We start from the raw sequence: 24795 nt of genomic DNA, 5'->3' as shown, positions 1-24795 counted from the left end.
GACTCAAGACTTCAATCTCATAAGTTAAACAGGTTTGATGTAGTCAGAAAAGCTGTGGCAGAGTTCCAAAAAAACCCACTCCTGAGCTACAGAAAGCATTTGACTTGCTGAGTCAGTGTGGAGGCAGCTCCCGAGAAAAGCAAGGGCGGTGTGCCAAGACCAACACATGTCTTTGGATGAGCCGCCCTCTGATTGCTGATGGCAATTCAAGTTCCTACAACAGTCTCCCCTAGAATTTTCAGGTTGGACTAAAGACTTCCACTGGTGACAGACGTGAAAGGGAAATGCTAACTGCTCAACTGTGGTAATTCGTGACCAAGGAATGATCTTGCATGAAGGGCAAGGAGGCTTAACTGCAAGAAGGGGTTAAACTGTCTGGAAGCAGGAATGCCAGAGACCGAACAGACTGCTTGCAAGGGAGTGAAGCTTCCCTTAGTGATGAGATAAGAAACAGCCTCGGCATTGTTTTGTAGCCATCCTGGAATGAAAGTGCTCAGGAGCCCAAGCTCCAAGAGGCCACCTTTGGGCAGCAGAGCTCGGCTGGAGAAGGGACCATTGGCAGGGCTGATGTTCCCCAGGCAACCGCCCTTAGGACAGGTGCTGGTCCAAGTGTATATAAGGAATCTGCTAGTGACATGTTTATTCCATTTCCATGAAGACCTGTATATTGTTGTGGGAGTCATCAATTTTTTTTCTTTTATATTTAAGTGCAAACATATATTTAATTCACCTAGAGGGGTACAAAAAAAATCTTCACTTTCAGCTGCCACTAGTGTAGAACTGTGATCCAGTAAAAGTGTAGAACTGTGATCCAGTAAAAGGTATGCTATGCCAAGTTATTTTATTTGCATATTTTGAGGCCAGAGGGATCTGTCTGTAGACCTCTAGTCTGGCTTCATGCTTCATCTAGACCATGGAACGTCACCTAAATCAGAGACCTATATTGGCCTGAACCAGACAGTACCTAACGTGAATGTATAAAATGTTGATTTAGAGACACTGAGAGAAAGCAAAAATCATTGAATCCCTGGGGAGGCAGTTAAAAGGTAAAAATTACTGTTGCTGTGAAATATATGCTTTATTTATTTCTACTACGCCTACCTTCTGTTCCTAGTCTTTACAACGTGAAAACAAAGACTACAGGTTTTAAAACATTTAAATGTGTACGTCAGAGATAGGAAAGAGTTGCTCAGGCTATTTAAATCCTTTCCAGTGAAGTCCCACTTGTGGATTAAGCACAGGAAGAGCACAGTCACCCCTCCCGCCTGCCCACATAGAGCTAAAATCCACCCATTCCTTGCCTCTCTTTCCAATCTCCTCTCTCCTAGGACTAACTCAGGGTCATGCATGAAGGAGGCTGTTGTCTGCAGGACCTCTGCTTCATCTGTTGTAAAGGTCGTAAGGTGTCTAATGAATAATGAGGAGAGAGGAACATCTTACTGCTTATGCCCTGGATGGGCAGGCCGCAGAGGTCTCCTGTGGTGACAAACAAGTCCTACTGCCAGGCTCTCCACAAGTGGCTCCTGTGTTTTCCTTATTTTCCAGTTGCCCCACAAAGGCCCTAGAGACTAATTTGCAGAAGTGCTGGATGCATGCAACCATGAGTGAAGTCAGAAAGGTGGTGATTTAACAAAAAATCTTCTGTATTCTGACAAACATGAGACACAGTTTTGTAGAAAGGAGATCTCAAAATAATGCATTATGAGCATATTCAGCTTAAGTGTCTGAATTCCCTATCTGTATCCTGGGAATTATGATAGAAAATTTATAATTGTTTGCACAGCACTCGAACACTAAAGCGTTACTTAGAAAAGATGGTGACAACATTAGCATTTCCATCTTTAGAGCAGAGTTTGAATAGCAGACAGGAAATCAGGCATGAAACTGCCAAGTGAACAGTGGAAAATCATACATTCACTGAGCACCATCCACCCTGTGGACTGAGGAGGGAATGATAAATGCAATACTTTACATTGCCCTTAAAAAGATGTGATCAAATGTATGTAAACAGGGAGTCAGAGCAAGGTAACCCATGCAATCATAATTCCAGCAGTTTCTAATGTTAAGTATCTTACTGGAGCGAAGCTCCTGTAATGTAATTTCTTCTGTATGGCATGGTTTTAGGCAGAAATTCTTGTTTATGTATGCAAACTCCAAAAATTCTTGTTTACAAAGTCTAAAGGTTTCTTAGCGCAGCTCAGTGAAATGCAGCACAGTTACTTAAGCTGGTTTGGGGCCGGTTTGTTCTAGAAATACAAACAGTATGTCAAGACACGCCTTGTTCCTGGCTTAGAGCAGAACCGTTATTACCCTCATAATGACCCCAGGTACAGAACCACATTAATACAACTATTCTACCTCCAGTACTGACAGGGTACTATCTGTTTGTACGTGTTTTGAGTAACCATTGATAATGTCTCATTGTTGAGTGAGGAGAGAGTTTCCTAACAAACAAAATCTCAACCTGCTTCCTGCTTCGAAGGAGAAATGTGAAATTTTGGATAACAACCATGCATTACTTCATTAATATTTTTGCAACTGCTGAGACTGATACTGATCAGTAGGTGGTTTCTGTTACTCTTTGAAAGCTGGCAAAGGAATAGTAAAAACCCGCAAACAGTATATTGACAATAGAAAATTGCCATGCTATTATTACCCATGGGCATTCTAATTTCAACAAGCAAAATCTGGTAATGTGGTCATTTGTTCCACCTCTCTCAAACAGCAGAAAATCTTTTTGCAGATGTCTCAGGAACTAATGAAGATTGTTTGGAAAATTCACCTCTGACTCCTTAGAGCTCCCGAACCTCATTAAACTTGTTGGAAAGGTGTAGCTGGGTCCTGTTGTCCCACTCTGAACCCAAGGGCACAGACAAATCTCCCTTGTCCCACGTCCTTAGTTCATGTCACAGAGCGACTGAGGCATGTGCCATCCCCTTCCAACCTTTGGTTTCCCCAGGAAGGAATCTCAGACCTGTGAGTCAGACTCTAAGAGTAGCTGGAATTGCCCTTGGCTTGTATGTTCAAAGGATGAGGGCCCCAACACATAATGAACTGTACTGGTTGCACAGATTAGACAGCCATTTTCTAGCAATTATATTCCTGGTTTACTATGTTTTTATCCTACATTTAAATGAACAATAACTTTGAGAAAGCTTTTCAGTACAACAAGGTTAATTTTCTCTGTCCAAAAGCTGTTTTTAGGAAGGATGCATCTTCATACTGTTCTTCAAAATCTTAATTAAAATTGTGTTTCATGATATATTTAGAGATGAAGATGATGAGATTCACATTTGTTACCAAGATGGATGTCCTCCCAGGTGGACATGGTACCAAAGCTACTGCCTGTCACGTGGATTTTGCTCATTCTGAGATTACGTATGGTTAATAGAGAACACAGAGTATGCCCAGCAAGTAATAGACTATATGAAGCTACCTTCTTTATGATGATGTCCTAGCAAAAATGACCATCCATGTCTCATGGGTAAAATCAGGAAGTGTGTGCTGACAGTGTAGGTCTGACATCCACTGACAGATGCTGCTGCCTTGATAGTAGGCCGTCTCAAAAGACCATGTCAAGATAAAATGATGCAGAAATAGCAAATAACAACCTAGCTTTCTAGAGAATAGATCAATGTCATCACTACCTGGACAACTGTCAGCTGCACACCTGCAATGTCCATTCTATATGGCCACTACAGTGGTCTTGATTCTCCAGGCTGGGTACAGGGTTTCGCTGCATTGAGCTCATTGCAGGATCATAGTATCACAGAACCATAAAAGAGTTTCAGTTGGAATGGACCTGTAAAGGTCACCTAGTCCAATTCCCCCACAGTAAGCAGGAACATCTTCAACTAGATGAGGTTGCTTAAAGCCCCATCCAACCTGACCTTGAATATTTCCGGGGATGAGGCATCTACTACCTTGCCGGGCAACCTGTTCCAGTGTTTCATCACCCTCATTGTGAAAAAAATTCTTCCTTGTATCTAGTCTGAACCTACCCTCTCTTTAGTTTAAAATCATTACCCCTTGTCCTATCGCAACAGGCCCTGCTAAAAACTCTGTCCCCACCTCTGTTTTATACCTTTCAAGCATTGAAAGGCTGCAATAAGGTCTCTTGAGCCTTCTCTTCTCCAGGATGAAGAGTTACATCCTTGTTCTGAGTGTGCAAAGTTTCAAACCGCTCACTGCACTTATGCTAAAAATCACTTTTGACTACACATAAAATCTAGCACAACAAAAGCAGAAATGATCTGTTGTTATTAAGCCAGTGCTAGATTCCCCCCTCTTCTCCCTTCTCCTGGTCCAAAGGTATCAAACACAGAACTCATGCCCTAAGCCAACATGACACTTTATATATTTTTAAGGATCTGTAGTTGCATGACTCAGTAGCTGCTGGTTCAGAGGATCACACAGGAAGGTGCCAGGCCCAGCTGATTTTTTAATATAGAAACACAAGCCATCAGAGCAGCCAAAGAAGGGCTGGACCTCTGTATTCAGCACTGCGGTGGCCGCTACCCCAACACTATGCACCCCTGTCGAAAGGTGCTGGCAACTGGAGAGGATCAAAGAAGCTTATGAGGACTGGAAAATACATTGCAATAAAATCTGTTTATCTTAATTGGCGTTATAATTATGCAGGCTGCTCAAATGATGAAATTGTCTGTTAGTGGTAGAAGGAAGGGAATCACCCTTTGTTCTCACTCCCATTTCTTCTTCCTCCTCCTCTTTTCCTGTGTTTCCAGCCACGCCCTCCCTTCCCCTGCTCTGGTTGGTGCTGGTGCTCGTGAGATCCCTTTTTTGCTGGTTTGGTTCTCTAACCCAGCAGAAAAACATTTATGTTTTTTGATGGATTTGATTTCTGCTGCACCTGTGAGTTAAGCTGTCCAGTGGGAAGAACCTCACAACTTGGGACTGGCTTAGGTCAGGAGGAAGACTAGAGGTAGAACATCTCCTTCCTCACTGAGGGTGAACTGTTAAACTAGTTCAGTGAAGAAAAGCTTTAGGGTGCTCAGCATATTTGATTATATGATGAACAACATTTGACAACACGCAGTCTAGTGAAGAAAGATTTTAAAGACTGAGAATTGATGCTAGAAAAGTTAGTCATAAATAAGACAAACGTAGAACAATTATGGATAGTACGAAAGGCTCTTTCTGAGTTTGTTTTGGGATTTCCCAGTCACTGGTTTACTTCTTATCATGGTTTCTCCAGATGTGCCATGTGACAGCCAGACATCGGTGGGAGAAGGTCCACGCAGGCACTGGACCATGGGCCAGGTGATATGGTCACACCAGCTCTGACGTGTCCCAGCTCACTGATGACTGTCCAGGCAACATGCAAACCAATGCTGATACAAGGCAGTTAGCAGATCAAGCTTTATTACAGGAAATTAAATCACGGAATCACAGAATCATAGAATGGTTTGGGTTGGAAAGGACCTGTAGGTCATGTAGTTCCAACCCCCCTCCAACGGGCAGGGACACCTCCCACCAGATCAGGCTGCCCAAGGCTCCATCCAACCTGGCCTTGAACACCTCCAGGGATGGGGCAGCCACAGCTTCCCTGGGCAACCTGTGCCAGTGTCTCACCACTCTCATCATGAAGAAATTCCTTCTTATGTCTAACCTAAATCTGCCGCTTTTCAGTTTATACCCATTGCTACTTGTCCTATCACAAGCCTTTGTGAACAGTCCCTCCCCAGCTTTCTTGTAGCCCCTTCAGGTACTGGAAGGTCGCTATAAGGTCTCCTCTGAGCCTTCTCTTCTCCAGGCTGAACAGGCCTAACCCTCCCAGCCTGCCCTCGTATGGAAGGTGCTCCAGCCCTCTGATCATCCTTGTAGCCCTGCTCTGAACCCGTTCCAACAGCTCCATATCCTTCTTATGTTGAGAATTCCAGAACTGGGCACAATACTCCAGATGAGCATGTTGGAGAATTAATAGGAAATTGCACTTCTTCTTCGTGAGTACGACAACAAAGGCGGGTGAACGCTGCAGAACTCAGTCCAACCACAAAGATATTCCGGAGCGGAGCCCCCTCCACTCGGCTTCGCACCTCCCCCGCCGCCGCCGGAGCATGCGCAGGGCCAGGCCGCCTCCACCGCCCCTCGGCGCGCCGACACCGCCCCTCTCCGCGCCGAGGGCAGTGACGAACGGCAGCTGCCGCCTGCGCCGGAGGTAAAGGACGAGACGCTTTGTGCGCGGGGCCGGGGTGGCGTGCGGGAAGCGGGGGCGGCGAGCGGGGGCGGCGAGCGCGGCGGAGCTGAGGCGGGTCGCGAGGCGGGGGGCGCGGGGGGCGCGCGCGGCGGGGCTGAGGCAGGGGGCGCGGCGGAGCTCGGGCAGGGGGGGGGCAGGCGGTGCCGGGGGAAGTGGAGAGGGGAGGGGAGGGGAGGGGAGGGAAAGAGAGGGGGGAAGAGGCGGCTCCGTTGCACTGATTGCGAGGGCAACGCTCGGTGTCCCTCTGCCCCGCGGGGTCCGAGAACGCTCTTGGCTTTATACGTCAAAAATGCTGAGAGTTTCTTTATATGTAGGTGTTCGAGGCCAGGTTGGATGGGGCCTTGGGCAGCCTGATCTAGTGGGAGGTGTCCCTGCCCATGGCAGGGGGGTTGGAACTGGGTGATCTTTAAGGTCCCTTCCAGCCCAAACTGTTCTGTGATTCTGTGATCTGTGTGGTCTGTCGTGAGCTCACGGATCCGGGTGTGATGAACTTGGTAGCAAAAGGGCAACAATACCACCCTCTTCAGTTTTTGCTTGAACAGTGAAACTACAGCAGGAAAGAACGGCTCAATGAACGCCTGCGCGTCTGTGTCCCCATCCCCTTGGGTTTGGGGGTGTCTTCTCATCTCCCATTCAGGCTCCGCGGTCATTGCTGAAGAGCTGTGCTTCTTGACCAGTGCCCTATAAGGAGATTCTGGCATTTGTTATCTCTTGTTCTGGCTAAATATTGCTGCAGGAGCAGAGCAGATGCAACGTGCCTCTTGGGGCAAGCGAGTCCCGCTTTGGGTCTGAAATGGAGGCTGCAGGTTTCAGGGATAAATGTATAATGAGAGCGGTTGCTCAGAGGCTGATGAGTTTGCTGTCGGAAGGGAAATACTGAGTTATTAGTGGAGAACGCATCTTGCAAAACAGTTCCTCAGTTCTGTGATAGGACAAGGGGGAATGGCCTCAAGCTGCGCCAGGGGAGGTTCAGATTGGACATTATGAAAAAATTTTTCACCAAAACGGTCCTCAGGCACTGGCACAGGGAGGTGGTGGAGTCACTAAAAGATGGGTAGATGAGGTACTTAAGGATATGGTTTAGTGGCAGATAGGTGTGGTTGGACTTGATGATCTCAGAGGTCTTTTCCGACGTCGTGATTGTGGGATTCTGACGTCTCAGCCTGACCTCTGGGAGGTTTCATCCTGGATCTGCTTTAGAGATGAACTTCTTGGGTTCATAAGCTTCTAACTTCTGGAAGTGAAAATCGGTGTTTGAGTGTAAGTGATGGCTTTGTGGCCTGCTCTAATCCATGGACTACTGGCAAGGACTTGTGGGTGGCATTTTTGTTTCGTTTTTTTTTTCTCCCCCAGTGTTGGCTGCTGGTGCTTTCAGAGCCAGCCGTCGCTACAGGCTGGCCGCAGTTGGGATTCAGCTGGATCTGCTGTGTTCGGCTCCCACACTCTGACCTGGAGAGTTTGTCAAGAAGCCCATTTCCACCCAGCTGTGCCACCGAGGGCAGTTTGGGATCAATCCCACCCACAAGACTTCCTGCTGGCAGCTCCCTGGGTGTCACGAGTGCCGGCTTTCCTCAGGTCTTCAGCCAGTGGCCTGGCACTTCCCTTTGGCAAACAGGATCTGCTTAGTGGGACGTGCTTACTGGGCACTGGCAGTCAGACTTTCCAGCCATTGGTACTATGAAACAGGGAGAGGTCTTCGCTGCTGGGTTTTCTGGGTCGCTAGCTGAGTAATGGCTGTTCCTCCCACCCCACACTCTTCCTTTGGTTTTCACTTTTGGTTTCCTAAATGCTTTTGTTCCTCATAAGGTGCAGGAATGTGGAAATGACCAAGTGAAATTATTCTGGTGTTGGTGTAGTTTTTAATACAGTAGAAGTTATAGTGACTTGCTTTTTATACAAGCCACTCTCCAGCTCCTAAAGCAGTTACAACACCTGCTGAAACCCTTGTTTATACTGTGAATAATGTTGCACTGAAGTCATGGACAAGTCGTTCCTGGTGGTCCCTGACAATGGCAGTTGTTATTAAAAATTGTATTTTAAACTAAATACAGTATTTTTGTGGGTCTGGCATTACCTAATGAGGTAATTGTAGTATTTGTCTTACAATTGCCTATGCAGAAATTGAAAATACCACATGCGAAGTTATGGGCTCCTTGAATACAGTTACAGTGGTTACAGTTATTCTGGCTATTTAGTTGGAAAACCAAATATAGTAACTGGTGAGATTTTAACGGGAGAGCTGGCCAGGCAGCTTCTTGGTAACAGTGAGAACACTTGGGTTTGTGAGCCCTTTGCTGGGAAGGAAAGGTTGCTGGGAGGTTGTGAATTGGCTGGACGAGCTGCTGGAGACTCATCTTATGCGATTTGAGGACTACCATGTGGTTAGCTTTGCTAATACTCTTCTACAGAAAGCACCATGCTCCTTTTTGTAAACTAGAGTAAGGTTGAGGTTGCCAGTCTGTGACAAATGTCACCAGTAATCACATGCAGAGTGAGACAGTCTGTGGAGAAATAAAGCTACATGAGGTGCAGACCTTTGGGATTTGCAGTGTAGAAGTGAGTCACTGGGACCAGGGATCCAGCAGACTCTGTGCTGCTGTGCAGATGCCAGAGCTTGCCATCCACAGGGTGCTGCTCCTATGATCCTCGTCACCCTGAAACAGGGTGACTCCCTTTGGGAATGCAGTGTTCTTGGCCTGCCCTCTTTTCCTGCCTGCGTACTGCTGGAGATGTGCTGGCTTTGGATGTGTGCCAGTGCTTGGTCCTGTACCTGAGTGTACTAGGGCAGCTGTTGTGTAGGAGTAGGTGGTGAGTGTGATGCTGTATGTGACTTGACTGATATTAGCAGCAAAATGCAGCATTCCAGCACCGCTTACCAGAGCAAGAGGTTTGCTGAGCTTTGGATTGTATTTGCTATTACCCATTCTGAAAGAGCAAAAGCACTTGATTGTTTCGTGTCAGTGCTGGATTAAGAACTTTCAACTGATTTTCATAAAACAATTTGGGTTGGAAGAGACATTAAAGATCATCTAGTTCCAGACCCCCTGCCATTGGCAGGGTGACCTCCTACCAGACCAGGCTGCTCAAGGCCCCATCCAAGCTGGCCTTGAACACTTCCAGGGATGGGGCATCCACAGCTTCCCTGGGCAACCTGTTCCAGTGTCACCACCCTCATCATGAAGAATTTCTTCCTAACATCTAGTCTAAATCTTTCCTCTTACAATTTAAAGCCATTCTCCCTCATCCTATCACTGCATTCCCTGATAAAGAGCCCCTCCCCAGCTTTCCTGGAAAGGCCCCCTTTAGGCACTGGAAGGCCCCTATAAGGTCTTCCCAGAGCCTTCTCTTCTCCACGCTGAAGAACCCCACTCTCTCAGCCTATCCTTATAGCAGAGGTGCTCCAGCCCTCTGCTCTTCTTCGTGGCCCTCCTCTAGGCCCATTCCAACAGTTCCATATCCTTCTTACGCTGGGGATTCCAGAGCTGGACACAGTGCTCCAAGTGTGGTCTCATGAGAGAGGAGTAGAGAGAGAGAGAGAATCACCTCTCTTGACCTGCTGGCTATGCTTCTTTCGATGCAGCCCAGGGTACAGTTGGCTTTCTGGGCTGCAGGTGTACCATGCTGGCTCAGTGTGTTTTAAATGTTTATGTTTAATTCATAAAGCTTCCAGGCTTCAACTGCATTTGGTTTAGTTGCAACAATTAGTCAGAAATGTCAGCGGCATTTAATTATTACAACATAACTGGCCATGTGCTCGCAGTTTAGATCTCTGTCATATTTAAGGCATGTTTTTTTCAAGTTTTAATTGTAGCTTGATATGATAGTGGTGCTGCTGGGCGCTCTGCTGAACAAATAGAAAAGCTGGTGATGAGCTTAGTGTAATATGAAGAGATGTCTATTGTGTTACTGCAGTATCACATCAGGCATCAGTGTGTGTTGTTTCTTCAGAAATCAACTTAATATCTGCACACAGAGAAGCAGTAACTTGAGGATTTATGCAGTGGTCACTTTTGGTCTGGAATTTTACCTAAATTACTACACAAATAAGTTCCTCTGTTCTTTGCATGAGAAAATGAATCCCCAAACCAAAAGCTTTTAAAACTCTGTTCTCAGTGCCTTCTCTAATATGCAAAACTACATCAGTTTTCTGTTTCTGTCCCTCTCCTCCCCTCCCCTCATTAAAATGTTCCCGTATGTTGATGTGAAACGTTTTACCATGGTCTTAAAAGTTCAGCTGACTGATTGTAGTGAAAATGTGAGTCAAGGAGCGTTGGAAAACGAGATTTCACAAAGCCTCCAGTGCTCAGCTGTAGCAGAGCTGGATGTCAGCATGGTGCATTAGGGGATCACGTGAAGGGTTTTTTTGGTTTTGCCTGTTTTCATTTCCTTGATTTTTTTTTTTTTTTTTTCTTGAGTCTGTGTGGTTTTGTTTCACTGCTTCCTGGTAAGTTGTCACAGGGCACTCCCAACATCACATGAGAGCCATCCTGAAGACTGTGTGTTTTGAAACTTACTGCTGACTAAATCTGGCTGCTTTATGGTCTCTTACTGCGATTAATGTGTTGCAAATGGACACGGGAAGCTATTTCTCTCTAGTGGCTTCTTACTGGGACAGAACTGATGAGAGTCTTGAGATACTTTGAATCACAGAGTGAAAGCTTCTACACTTGTACATAAAATACTGTCCCAGTTGGGAGGAGGAGTTAAGAGGATTTCTCCTCTTAACTCGCATAGTCATTGCATCCTGGCCTCCTAAAGTCTGCAGTACTTCTTGTGAAATGGTATGGTATTTTCTATATAAGGCTTTCTCATCTTTGAGACCAAGACTTTGACAACAGTAAGCGTATTAAATACAGCCTATTATGTAAAGGCTATTACTGATAATAGATTAAATGGACAGTCTTAATGGAACTTACCTGTAGTGCCAGGTTGCTGAGACTTGCAGGTCATGTATCAACTGGCTTGCAGGTCACAGATCACTTACCTAATGCTTTATGTCTACTTTCTTTTTGTCTTTTTAGTTTTTTTTAAGTTGTAACCCTGAGTAAATATCTGATGGCTAACTCTCTTGGTTGTTTGCTTTCCCCTTTTTTTTGTCTTCCCTCTAAGCAGTGAGACTGCATCAAGATGTCTCTCTATCCTTCCTTGGAAGATCTGAAGGTGGACAAAGTTATTCAGGTATGATGGGCTTTAATAACATCAATTTTGATCATAACATTATATCTGATATTTAATCAAGGGAAGGGGATACTTCTATTGTAGGTGGGAATTTGTTTTACTGTGGCACACCAAAAAGGGAAAGACAAATGTTTTACTTTGTAGCTTCTTATAATATGATTAATGCTTATTTTACCACTGTTTGGTATATTTATTTTCTTCTATGTATTCGTTTGTAGTCATTTGTCTCTAATGTATCAATATGCTTCCGTTTTTGTGAAGTACAGATACTTAATCTTAAGTAAACAAACATAGTCCCTTCTCATACTTGAATAGGTATTGACTAAACTAATAAACATGCTGCGTCTCATTCTTGATGGCCAAACCTGTGGTGGAAACCTTTTATGGTCAGTTGGACACAAAAAAGATATCATCTGGAGTCACAGACTTGCCCTCTAGCTGTTTCATAGCAGTTACCAGTTCTGTCAGCACTTACCAAGATTATCACATTTGTATAAAACCCTTTATGTATGAGACTATTGGCAGCTTTATTATCAGACAGGATGAGGATGAAAAGAAAATATGTGAAACATAATAATGAAAAACATTTTAATGGCTAAAAACTCCGTGAGAAATTGTATATGTATGTATTTTATAAGGAGTTTCCTTGCTTGCTTCAGTATTTTACCTAACCTCCATTTATTTCCTAAACTTAGATTCCTTCCCAGTTTAAACAGCAGCGGGGAGTTATACTGCATGGTCAAGTGGCTGCTGCTTCTGTCCTTGTCCTTCTCATTGGGAAGCAATCAAGCAAACTGCGCAGCACAGAACAGCTTATTGATTCTCCTGTGTGGTGCCAAAGCAGAGTACTTCTGTCTTACCTGCTTGTGGGCACTGTGTTGGGGCTTCTCGTTGTTGTGTCCGCCTACCCTACCCCACCCAATTCTTCTTATCTTGCTGAAGTCCTTTATCTACAGTTGGGTAATGCTGAACTGAAAAAAAAACCCTAGCCTGGAGCCAAGAATGTGCTCCTTCAGACTTTTAAGGACCAACCACTAGAGTTTATATATTACAATTAAAAATTAAATGTGTTCTTTCTGCCACTTAACTTTTGTGACCACTGAATGAAGCAGAGAAGAAACAGAATCATAGAATCATAGAATCACCAGGTTGGAAAGGACCCACTGGATCATCAGTCCAACCATTCCTAACACTCCCTTAAACCATGTCCCTAAGCACTTCATCAACGCATTCCTTAAACACCTCCAGAGAAGGCGACTCAACCACCCCTCTAGGCAGCCTCTGCCAGTGCCCGATGACTCTTTCTGTGAAGAATTTTTTTCTGATATCCAGCCTGATATTGCCCTGTGCAGTAGGATCTGTGCTAAGCAGAGGTGTCCCCTGCCATCCTCTCTTGTTTGCAGTCTTTCTCGGATCAGCAAGCTGATTTCCCGTATTTGCGGCGTCACCCAGCCCCTACCTCAAAGTAGGGTAGAGCGTAGAAGTAGGGTATCTATGCTGATTCCTGTAAACCTTGACACATGTTCTGTCATCTTATAGTTCTTACCCATACGTGCAGCAAGCTTATGAGCTTGAGTGTAGTTCCTTTTGTGTGTGACTATGCCCGTGGTCTGTTGTGGGGTTTCACCAACAAATAACAGTAAACCCTATGGAGTTATCTATAGGGAGCATAATAAATTAATTCTGTTAAGCTAGTTTAATCTTTGGTGAGACTGTAATCTCAAAGGTCAGTTTTCTAGAAATCAGTTCACGCAGGACAGATCATGCTTAAAGATGACTGTCCACTCAGAGTTTCCTGGTAGAAAAGGACTTGGGGTACTCTTTGACAGCCGGTTGAACATGAGTCAGCCGTGTGCCCAGGTGGCCAAGAAGGCCAACAGCATCCTGGCTTGTATCGGAAATAGTGTGGACAGCAGGACGAGGGAAATGATCATCCACCTGTACTTGGCAGTTCAGTTTTGGGGCCCTCACTACAAGAAAGATATTGAGGTGCTGGAGCATGTGCAAAGAAGGGCAGCAAAGCTGGTGAAGGGTCTGGAGGACAAGTCTTATGAAGACCAGCTGAGGGAACTGGGGTTGTTTAGTGTGGAGAAAAGGGGTCTGAAAGGAGACCGTATTGCTCTTTACAACTACCTGAAAGGAGGTTGTAGGGAGGTGGGCATCATTCTCTCTTCTCAAGTAAAGAGTGATAGGACAAGAGGAAACAGCCATAATGGGCGTAATGGACGGTAGTGGGCTGTCTACTGAGTATAGCTGTGAGAGAGAGGAAGTAAATACTGTTGTTGCTAAATACCATTATTTCAAGAGGAAGCCATCCCACTTTCACTAATATTTTTGGCAGCAAAGGCCAAATTATTTGCCTCTCCCAAAAGTTTATTATAAAAATCATATCTTTCTAAATGCATCTGTGAGCACTCTTAAGAGAAAAGGGGCCAGAGTGCTGAAAGACAAAGTTGGTATCCACAAATGAGTGAGATATAAATGACTCTTGGTTAAGACTTTTTGCATTAAATATTCTAGCCTGTTCTTTTTGTACAGTGTTTGAGTTGGAGACTGTTCTTCTAAATACGTCTGATGTTGATAAATAATGAGTCATTCTTGCTCTGAAACTTTTTTCTAAAAACAGCATTCTGGAGAATACAGGACTGCTAAATCTTCTATTTTTAAGCATGATTTCCATAAAAACATGACGTAATTTGACTGTCATGTTGTGTTAGATGATTTATGTGTCCTGTTCAACATAATGTTTTACTATGCGTTTAGTAATTTCCCCCCAACTTTTGACATTCATCCTCAGGAAAGCTATTGGGATAGCTATTTACGTCATACTTAACAGGCCTCTGTAAGGCAGTGTTTTTCACTGGTCATGATTGCATAACGCCAAAGAAATAGCTGCTGAGGTACTGAGACGGAAGGAGACCGACTGACAAATATAAGAGACAGTACTAAAGTAAGTAGGTAACAATACAGAGATTAAGCTTAGCATGTTCACTGTAGTGATGGCTTCTGTAGAAGGTCCATTTCTTGTGCAGGTTATTAAACTTGTAACATTAGACTGTGTGGAATATAACTTGCAACCTGTGAAGGACTGTGGCAGAACTCATGAATGACATCTGTAAACAGTGAAGAGAAAAATGGCTGCTATCCAGCTGAAAAAGTAATCACAAAACACTCTGCCAAAGGTTATATCTTAGAACTTAAAAGTTATAAAGTTTTGTCAGCCAAGTTTAATGTGTCTTTTAAGGAGATCTTACGCTCTTTATCTTGCCTAACGACAAAACCAGAACAGACTGACAGTGAAGTCTCTCTGCATTATTAGTGTAGCCTCATTTCTCCGGAAGATATAAGTTGATCTACCAAAGTACTTTGATACTCCTACAGCATGTTGTATTGAAGTTATTTATTTCAAAGGAAAAGATTCAGTTTGGAGCTTCAAGGTGAATAGTAACTAGCATGTTCAAGACTAAAGAAAATACTTAGCCTCCTGGCTATATTATTCATAGATTTTTCTTTTACAAGATAACGTATGTGAATTTCTTTGCTTTTAGGCTCAGATTGCCTTTTCTTCAAACCCGGCTAATCCAGCAATCTTGTCTGAAGCTTCTGCTCCTGTTCCTCATGATGGAGGTAAGATCATGTACTATATAGAATACTAATGTTGTGGAAAGTGGTTATGAAAGCCTAAAGTCAGAGTAGCATCAAAAATACCTATAAATATGGAATATCCTGTTTACTAAGGGTGAGGTCATGCCTTTTTGGAAAGACCAACACCCACCTCAAATCACCTAAATTAGAGGTGCTATAGGAGTCAAAAAACTGTTGGCTTATAAAAGGAGGTTGTGGCAAACTTTAACCATTCTCCCAACTTTTCAAAACCGTTGTGAAGTGAGCCTAATGTAACAAGATATGCTGGTGGTACCATTTGACCTCTTTTTAACTCTTAACCTCAAGAACTTACTTGTCCTTATTTATTAAGTGTATTTTTGTAAGCTTTAGAGGACAGCAAGAATCTGAGTGCCTTTTCTATCCATATGAGCTTGCTTGGGAACTAACATGAGTCTTTGTCAATAGAGAAGTGCCCAAGAAGGCGGAACTTAATCTTATAGGGTTATCAACATAAAGCTTGAGCAAATTTTGGGACCAAATGTCCGGTGGAACATCGATCAGACCTAAAACTGAGTGGCTTGTACCCACTTTTCCTCTTTTTTCTCCTGTGCATGTGTACATCCATGAAGGTGCACAGTATGTTCGAGTTCCACGCTCTGGGCTGCTAAGTTACACTTGGTCTAAAAATCCTAAAGCCTCTAACCAGCATGAACATCAGCAGTACTGGAACAGCTGTCAGCAATGCTGGTGTATCAGATATTAGAGCTTGGCGGATGTAACTTTTGTCTCCAGTTCTCCTCTTGGCACTTCTATGTCTAAGATGACTTCAAGGCAGGAGTTTGTTTGTGTGGCTCATCAGAAAGCTCACAGACCAACTTTAAGTTTGCTTTAGGAGTCCATTCTTGGCAGCGTTCTTTCTGCTGTCCAGAGTTTGAATTCTCCTGCAATTTTTGTGCCTGCTGGCCAAGTGACATAATTTTGACATCACCTTGTAAGAATTGCTCAAGATCAGTGTGTGACTGAAGGGTGATTAATCACTCGATATATCCTGAAGGAAAGGGGGGCCTGCAGCATCTATAGGGTGTATCAAACCTACTGGGAATACCTCTGTCCTGTCAGAGGCAGGAGGATATACAACATCAAGAGCTTCTGGGTGTTTTCCGCTATTTGGAAGCGTCTCTGTTTTGAATGAGATTACAATACAGCCAACAAAGATGCACCCTGTGTTGAGGTCTTCTGTTAAAAATAAAAGAGAGAATTTGGGTAGCTGCAGAAGTCTTCTGCAATGTTAATTGTGTATAATCCTGGGACTTGAAAATGTGAGCAGAAGACAGTCGTAGAAATACTCATTAAAAGCTTATTAATCAGTATTGGTCAAACTACAAGCTGATAGGTCAAGCTGGAAATAAGATCAGACAGGACAGCTCTCATGTAAAGCAGCATGCAAACATGACCACTGAAAGTATTAAGGAGGAAAAAAGTATCTCAGTTATGCTGAAATTCACTTTGTGATGACCTTTGTGTTCCTTCCCAGAAAAGTTATTTTCAGTTTCTCGTCAAATATGGATTCTTATAATAGCTGGGTTTATACATGTACCCATAAAGGAACTCTAGAAAATTAAGCTTTGTGAACTTGCTTCAAGGGTTGTCACTTGTACCACCTCACTTTCTGAGCAGCGTTTTCAGTCCTCACCAATTCAGTGAAAACAGTACGTGGGCTCTTAACTTAGAGTTCTCATAACTGCCACTTGTTAAATTGTACCAGTTAATTCTCTGTGGAACATCAAGAGCAATATCAAGCTTATTTCCAGAGTGGTTTAGCTCAAGATCTGACAAGTCTGTCAGTTTAAGTTCCTTTCCTCCCACTCCTTGCACCCTGCTCCTCTAGAGTGCAGAGGAATCTCCTGCTAGATATTTTAAGGCTATGTTTGTTTTGTCTTGTTGAGAAGAGTATCTAAAATGACTTAATTTTGAAGCTGTGAGAAAATGACAGCTACTTTCTTATGCAGACTATTAAAGCAGACTGTACTATGGACCTTGCAGCCAGGAAGCTGTGTTCTGCAGCGACTTTACCATACCTGGGATCTAGAATGTCCTTGGCATGGATGCCTCTGGCGAGTGTTGTCTTGCGCTTGGTAGAAGGTTGCTTTTATGTGTGTTCTCCAGCATGCCTGGTTTGGGGGCACGGGGAAGAGTAGTTCCCCACTAATTTCCCCAAAGCTTTGGAGCAAGGGCATATCTTCATGGACTGCAGTACAAAGTAGTTTTTGGAATTTAGCACCGTGTGTCTAACATTTGTGCTGTAAAGGATGAATGGAGTAACTGAAACTGAAAGTTCACAGAATGGTCAGGGATTGAAAAGGACCTTTGGAGTTCACGTAGTCCAACTCCCTTCCTACAGCAGGTTGCACAGGAAAATGTTCAGGCAGGTTTTAAATGCTGCCAGAGAAGGAGACTCCACAACCTCCCTGGGCAGCCTTTTTACAGTGCTCTATCATCCTTATGGTAAAGAAGCTCTTACTTCATGTTCTGGTACAACTTCCTGTGCTCCAGTTTGTACCCATTGCCCTTTGTCCTGTCACTGGGCCCCACTGAGAAGAGTCTGGCCCCATCTTCCTGACACCTGTCCATTAGATGTTTATAAGCATTGATAAGATCCCTCTTGGTCTTCTCTGTGCTAAACAGAATGAGCTCAGCCTCTCCTCATGAGAGAGATGCTGCAGTCCCCTAACCATCCTTGTGGCTTTCTGATGGACTCTTTCCAGTAGTTCTTTGTCTTTCTTGAGCTGGGGAGCCCAGATCTGGATGCAGTACTCTAGCTGGGGCCTCACTAGGGCAGAGTAGAGGGGGAGGATAACCTCTGTTGGCCTGCTGGCCACAGTCTTCTTAATGCACCCCAAGACACTATTGACCTTGTTGGCCGTGAGGGCACATTGCTAGCTTATGGTTAACCTGTCCACCAGGATTCCCAGGTCCTTTTCCACAGAGCTACTTTCCAGCTGGTCAGCCCCTCACCTGTACTGGTGCATGGGGTTGTTCCTCCCAAGGTGCAGGACTCTGCACTGAGGCTGAGTTTCATTAGGTTCCTCTCCACCCAGCTGTGCAGCCTGTCCAGCTCTTGCTGAATGGGAGCACAGCCTTCTGGTGTATCGGCCGTTCCTCCCAGTTTTGTGTCATCAGCAAACTTGCTAAGGGTGCACAAAACAAAGTTTGCTCTAAGATCTCTACCTAGAAATGTTGCTTGTCTGGTGTCTTTTTGAGGCTGGGCTAGAATAACAATTCTGATTCAAGTGGGCTTTCTGTGATAATTTTCAAATTAAATAAATTACCATAGTGCAAGATGTATTGAAGTACTTGTAGGTATGAGAACATTGTTTCTTCTGTTAAACCAACAACTGTGTTGACAAGGGTTTTCTTGTTTTGTTTTTCTCCTGTAGGCTTATACCCCAGACTGTATCCGGAACTTTCTCAGTATATGGGCCTAAGCCTCAACGAGGAAGAGGTGCAGAGAAACTTGCCAGTGGCAGCAGCTGCTCAGCCGCAGGGTGTAGGTACCCCTCAAGCGTGTTTTAGAAAGCAGAAGTATAAAGGCTAAATGTATACCTAGCCTTTTAGATAGTAGACTAATACTTGTCTTAAGTCACATAGTTGACTGAGAAATTAATTGTTTTAAGTAACAGTACCTGATTTTTTTTCCTGGTCTTAAACTGAGCGATGTATTTCTGATGTTGGGGGATGTGAGGAAGAGCTGGTGTTGTGACTTAATTTGTATGGTTTATTTATTTTTAATGTCACTTTATATAAATAGACTTTAGCTATTTTAAAAAGTTGAAACTAAGTTGTCTGGCTATTTTGTTTTAATCAGCAACTGGTAACACGACCTTCTACTAATTACATGGTAGCTCCGGTGACTGGAAATGATGTTGGGATTCGTAGAGCAGAAATTAAGCAAGGTATCCGTGAAGTAATTTTGTGTAAAGATCAAGATGGCAAAATTGGACTTCGCCTTAAGTCTGTTGACAATGTAAGTATACAAGCTTAGTTTTGCCCATAGAGATCTTACTGCTGGATTAAATTAGTAGTGAAGTCAGTGCATGGTCACAAAATTGTCTTCTGTAGAATGCTTGCTTATCTTTCATTAAATCAGTAACTAGATTTCCAGCTGTCTACATGAGGATCTAAATTTACAGCAGCAATTTATTTCCATATGTTTTATAAAGTGAAAAATACTTGTAATTTTTCTTTTTTTTTTTTTTTTTCATTTTAGAGCATGAAATTATCCTTGCAGAGCTCTGTTATCCTTGTTAAGCAATTCAAGACTTTTTGTCTTTGTCTTTCTGGAAACAGTGGACAGTACTTCAAGTGCAGCAGCATGCAGGGAAGTGCCCATAGCTGAGAAGTGGCTCCTGTTTTATAGATTCTTGCAGTGTATTGCTGGTGAGAAAAGTAAGGATAGTCAGGATGTCATCTTACCTATATGTAAAGAGTAATTTTGGAGTAGGCTTTTTTGAGTTTCCCTTAATGTGAACATAGCTGCAAGAAAATCCTTAAACCTGCTCTGGAACTTCTCTGTTGCAATATCTTTTTGATTCTTAACATAGAAAATGCTACTCTTTTTTTTTTTTTTTTTAAAGATGCCATTTAATCTGAACATTTTTTAAAAAAATTGTACCCATGGTTTTATGTAGACCTAAAGTGCTTTTTGTAGTTCTCCTAACTATGGGATTTTCTAGAGAAGCATTCTTTTTTTGTATTTCACACCTCTGCCTTGCCTTTTCCTTTCGCCTTTAAAGGACTATCTACTGTTTTCCTTGATATGCTTTGCTTGAGTTTAGGGGTAATTTGGCCAGAAAAAGTTTTTTAATACTTTGGCTTTTTACCTCAGATGCTAGCAAATTATAATAGCTAAAAAGCTGAAAAATAATGGGGTTTGAGAGGAGGAAAAGCCTGACATAGAGTTACTAGAATTGCTGATCTATTTCTCCAACTACGTATAGACTTGGATGTCTTGCAAAGAAATTATTAGTCAAATGCAAAAGGAGATATACCACTAGTTTGTCTTCATCCAGTTGCTCAAATTTCTTCTTAGAACAGGATCATATTTACCCCTTCGAGTCAGGCTTTTGTTATCCTTGTGTCTTTTTTTTGGATATCTAGAAGTCTGGAAAGATACGATTTGCCTGCTTCCTAACTTCATACTAGCATGAATTATTTAAAGGGGCTCTTTATCAGGGAGTGCAGTTATGGTTTTAAGCTGAAAGAGGGAAACTTTAGCTTAGGTGTTAGCAAGAAATTTTTTACTGTGAGGGTGGTGAGGCACTGGAACAAGTTGCCCAGAGAAGCAGTGGATGCCCCATCCCTAGAGGTATTCAGGGGCCAGTTGGATGAAGCTTTGAGCAACCTGATCTAGCGGGAGGTGTCCCTGCTCGTAGCAGGGCGGTTGGAACTTGATGATCTTTAAAGTCGCTTCTAACCCAAACTGTTCTATGATTCTGTGGTCTCTTAAACACATCTAGAAACAGATCAATATTTCAGAAATGCCTCTTAAGGAGAGATAATTAGCAATTTTTCATTTAGTTGTTATTACATAGAGAATGGGAACTTCAGAGTGCTGTGTGTTCTGTCATTTGTTCTTTATCTTCAAGGTAGAACTTCTTCATGTTTTTCTTTTTTCCTTTTCTCATTTGTAGGGTATATTTGTCCAATTAGTTCAGGCAAACTCTCCAGCATCCCTTGCTGGTCTGCGGTTTGGGGACCAAGTTCTGCAGATCAACGGTGACAACTGTGCCGGATGGAGTTCTGATAAAGCACATAAAGTTCTGAAACAGGCTTCTGGAGAAAGGATTTCAATGATTGTTCGGGACAGGTAAGGCCAGCTGCTGATTGTCATTTTCCATCTCAGAGTAATTGTGTGGAGTTTGGGTCTCCCCTCACTTCAGCAGCACTGCAGGCATGAAAAATAAATCCTCTTTATCTGTGTACTTTAGTGGTAAAGACCCTCAGGAATGTCGCTCTTTTGTAGGGAACAGTCAAAATATTGCTCATCTATTTCTCCAACTACGTATAGACTTGGATGTCTTGCAAAGAAATTACTAGTCAAATTCAAAAGGAGATATACCACTAGTTTGTCTTCATCCAGTTGCTCAAATTTCTTCTTAGAACAGGATCGTATTTACCCCTTTGAGTCAGGCTTTTGTTTTTCTTGTGTCTTTTTTTTTTTGGATATCTAGAAGTCTGGAAAGATACGATTTGCCTGCTTCCTAACTTCATACTAGCATGAATTATTTAAAGGGGTTCTTTATCAGGGAGTGCAGTTGTTAACTTGTAAACTTACAGTGCACACCTCTTGCCTGGGCATGGTGGGGCATAGCACTTTCAACAGTACTGAAATAATCACAGTTTAAAATCTTCACTTGCATTTTTATTTAGCATGATAGTTTTCTTGTGGACTTTATTGCTTAGGTATGAGTCAATGCAGTTTCACTAGAAGTATATTTGATGAACCAGTAGTGATATTTTTAAGCTGTGTTAGATAATGAACATATAGCACCGTGTGTGTAGTAATAATAGGTCAGATACAACATAAGGTCTGTAGGTTATGAGAAAACAGACAGGTAACCTAACATGATATGACTGGGTATAGGTCTTGAAGCTTTTTCAGTGTTCTTTCTTCTTCAAGAACCAAGTTAGACCCAGTGGTGAGCACACTACTTCTATCAGGGCAGCCACTTCTATTGTGTATTTAATCAAAAATACTGTGGTAGCAGGTTCTCTGCTACGCCCACCACTTCTGTGCCCAACTCCCCATCCCTGTCCTGGATTTGCTAGCTTTTAAAGATACATTCTAAAGTTTTTTTGTTTGCAAAGCAGTAGAAATGTTGTGGAAGCCTTGTACTCCAGAATCCTGTGGTTTACCTACAGTAAACTGCCTGCCCTCTTTTATCTACCTTGTAACATTTGTAGAGAAAACTTAATTTTAATGGACATTTGTGTTTGGTTGGATGTTATGTGAGATATTTGTATTGCTATTAATCCAGGTGATCAAATGCCTGTGGAAGAGGAAAACATGAAAGGTTTATAAAGAAGTATTTATTAATATAACAGTATTAATGAAATTAAACCACTTTTCCTTGATGTACGAGTCTTTTAAATTGCAGTTACTTTTTATAAGTCGAAGATGCTGAAATAGTGTTGGTTCTTTCTGTGGTTTAGTAGACCGAAACCATGATTTTGCACTTTAAATGTCTTACAGGCCTTTTGAACGAATTATTACTATGCATAAGGACAGTGCAGGGCATGTTGGTTTCATATTCAAGAACGGAAAAATAACCTCGATAGTGAAAGACAGTTCTGCTGCGAGAAATGGACTTCTTACTGAGCACAACATCTGTGAAATTAATGGCCAGAATGTAATTGGATTGAAGGTAAAATAAGGAGTACGTGTTGGGTGTGGATAGCTGTGAGCTTGTTGTGTGCATATAGTAGTTGTGTTTTGGAGAGGGAAATGGATTGTAATATACTGCTTAGTGTTCATATAATAAGGAAGTAAGTCATGAGAGGTAACTTAACTTGATTGGAGAGACATGTATGTTTTGAGGCTTCCTTGGAGTTTTGTATCTGTAGGCCAACCATCTCATTCTGTTCTCCTCTGCCTCTACCTGACTAGGCTGACGCTCAGTTTTTATCCTTAGGTCTAACTTGCCTGGCAAAACAAAGAGTAAGCTTCCTTCTGCCAGTCAAGTGTCAAATTCTAGTAGGAATTCTGTGTGTAATGTATTCCTGTATTGCTTCTTTAGTCAGTTTGTGTAAGATACTGATAACCAAACAACTATGAAGTGGTATTGCAGGTTCAGTGTTTTGCCCTGGAGGTTAAATACTCAAAGCAAGGAGTTGTGGGTCTCTTAAGCTGCGTGAAATGCATTGAGAAAAAGCTCTTGAACTGCTGCTTTATTAATGCTTGAGTAATGCTGCTCATATGACTTCTTGTTTAATAACAGGACCCCCAGATTGCAGATATCTTGGCAACAGCTGGAAATGTAGTGACCATTACTGTCATGCCTTCCAGTATTTATGAGTACATAATCAAGAGGTAGGTAACAAACAAAAGAGCTGTGGTGTTAATTATAAGCAAATTGACAGTGACTTTTTTTGTAAGCTAAATAAGATGTACTGGTGATATGACCTAATTACGAACTTAACATGAAGGCTGAGGGGGGAGGAGTCTGAAAATTTGCTTAATCAGATGTTCTAGTCAAACCAGTGTGTTTTGGTTCTGGTTTTAAACTAATCATGTTAGTGATGCTCCTTTGCTGCTGCTTCTCTTGAAATACCCTTCTCTAAACTTAACTAAACTTGAGTTTCTGAGAACTTTCAAATATATGGATAACACAAGTATTTGTTATCTTACAGCTAAAACGTTGTTTCTAGTGCAACTAATTCTGGGAACCTAAAGATGATTCTTGGCAGGATGCAGTATTTTCCTAATCCTTTGGCAGCACTGGCTTTCTACAGCTAAATCTCTTCTGCAAAAATGTTTTTGAAGTTGCTAGAGATTAATAATGCTTCAGGCATAACTGAGGCTTTCTCTCCACTTGGTGCTTGCTTCAGTCTAACAGCTACCTTTCCCTCTGTCCTCCTTCCCTCACACTGATACTGCTTTGCTTGCATATATGCAGGATCCTGAAAGGTGCTGCTAACGCAGTTCCATTACTAATAAAAACATCGAGTATCATGGGATTCTATTCTATTCTATTCTATTCTATTCTATTCTATTCTATTCTATTCTATTCTATTCTATTCTATTCGTGCAGTTTGGTGCAGTTTTTCTATAGCAACATACTTGTCAAAAATAGTGGAGTAAAAGCCCAGTTTTTAAGTTGTATTCAAGGGCTAGCAATGACAAAGATGCAGTGGTCAGAAACTTTAGTGGTCTTCTACAGCCGTCTTACAAAACTGAATGGCCTTTTCCTTTTCTCTAGGATGGCGACTAGCATAATCAAAACCCTGATGGATCACTCTGTTCCTGAAGTCTAAATTTGCATCATGTTATGTGTGTGTACATAACTATAATGATGATTCCACTAAACTTGGGCTGTTCTACTCAGTGATTTCTTTCTTCTGCACATGAGCCTTTCTGGAGGCTAAGAGAAGATATGCTGCATCAAGCACTTGCATCTATAATGGCTGGGAATGTTACAGTTCAACATATCTCGTTTATTCACAAACTGTAAAACTTGTAGCCTTATATGCTTGACAAATGTGAAATCCCACTTGTGTTATGACTTCTTTTGGTAGGTCTCTTACTTAGTTTACTACTACAATAAGCCATTGCAACTAAAGGAACCAGATAACACTTGCAAAGTTACGTGTTGTTACCTACAACAATGCTGTGCTTTGTATGTTTTAAGACAAATGAGTATTTTTACTGCTTTCTGTTTGCAAGAGTAGATTTGAAATAGCGTATTAGAGGTATGGCTAGTACTAGTTAGCTTTTTGTTCTAGTAAATAATGTTTACATGAGAATGCCAGCTAAGCAGAGTATAGCAAAAGGCATCATTCAGTAGGTAAGCATATTAAATCAAAGTAGTGTACAGATACTCAAATCTTTTTATTACTTGATATACAAATTGTAACTAATGTGCTTATCTCTTGCCTTAACCATGTTCTTAAAGATTCAGAAATAATCAAATAAATGACTGAAACTCTAGATACTCTGTGTGTGCGCATACTCCTTAAGCTGAGCTATAAGGTATTGTTTAGTTGAGGTCAGTTTCAATGAAGAACAAGGACAAGAT

The 24795-nt window shown here is 42.4% G+C and overlaps 1 protein-coding gene across 2 annotated transcripts; it reads left to right on the top strand.

Annotated features, from left to right (window-relative positions):
* The first annotated feature begins 6087 nt into the window (after positions 1–6087).
* SDCBP (syndecan binding protein) lies at positions 6088–24707 on the top strand. 2 transcript variants are annotated; one of them, XM_054060810.1, is made up of 9 exons: positions 6088–6178; positions 11330–11395; positions 14944–15022; positions 18439–18548; positions 18867–19025; positions 20692–20867; positions 22254–22425; positions 22999–23090; positions 23980–24707. In XM_054060810.1, exons 2-9 carry the CDS (start codon positions 11345–11347, stop codon positions 24032–24034), a joined length of 894 nt encoding a protein of 297 aa, XP_053916785.1. In that variant the 5' UTR covers positions 6088–6178; positions 11330–11344; the 3' UTR covers positions 24035–24707. The 2 variants fall into 2 exon arrangements, with proteins under 2 accessions (XP_053916785.1, XP_053916784.1); XM_054060809.1 differs by having other exon boundaries at positions 6090–6178; positions 11327–11395.
* Positions 24708–24795: the final 88 nt, after the last annotated feature.

This window comes from Cuculus canorus, chromosome 2 (assembly GCF_017976375.1).
Source record: "Cuculus canorus isolate bCucCan1 chromosome 2, bCucCan1.pri, whole genome shotgun sequence".
In the NCBI taxonomy this organism is placed as follows: Eukaryota; Metazoa; Chordata; class Aves; order Cuculiformes; family Cuculidae; genus Cuculus; species Cuculus canorus.
The sequence above is the reverse complement of the archived record's forward strand: the minus strand, read 5'-3'. Positions and strand labels throughout refer to the sequence as shown.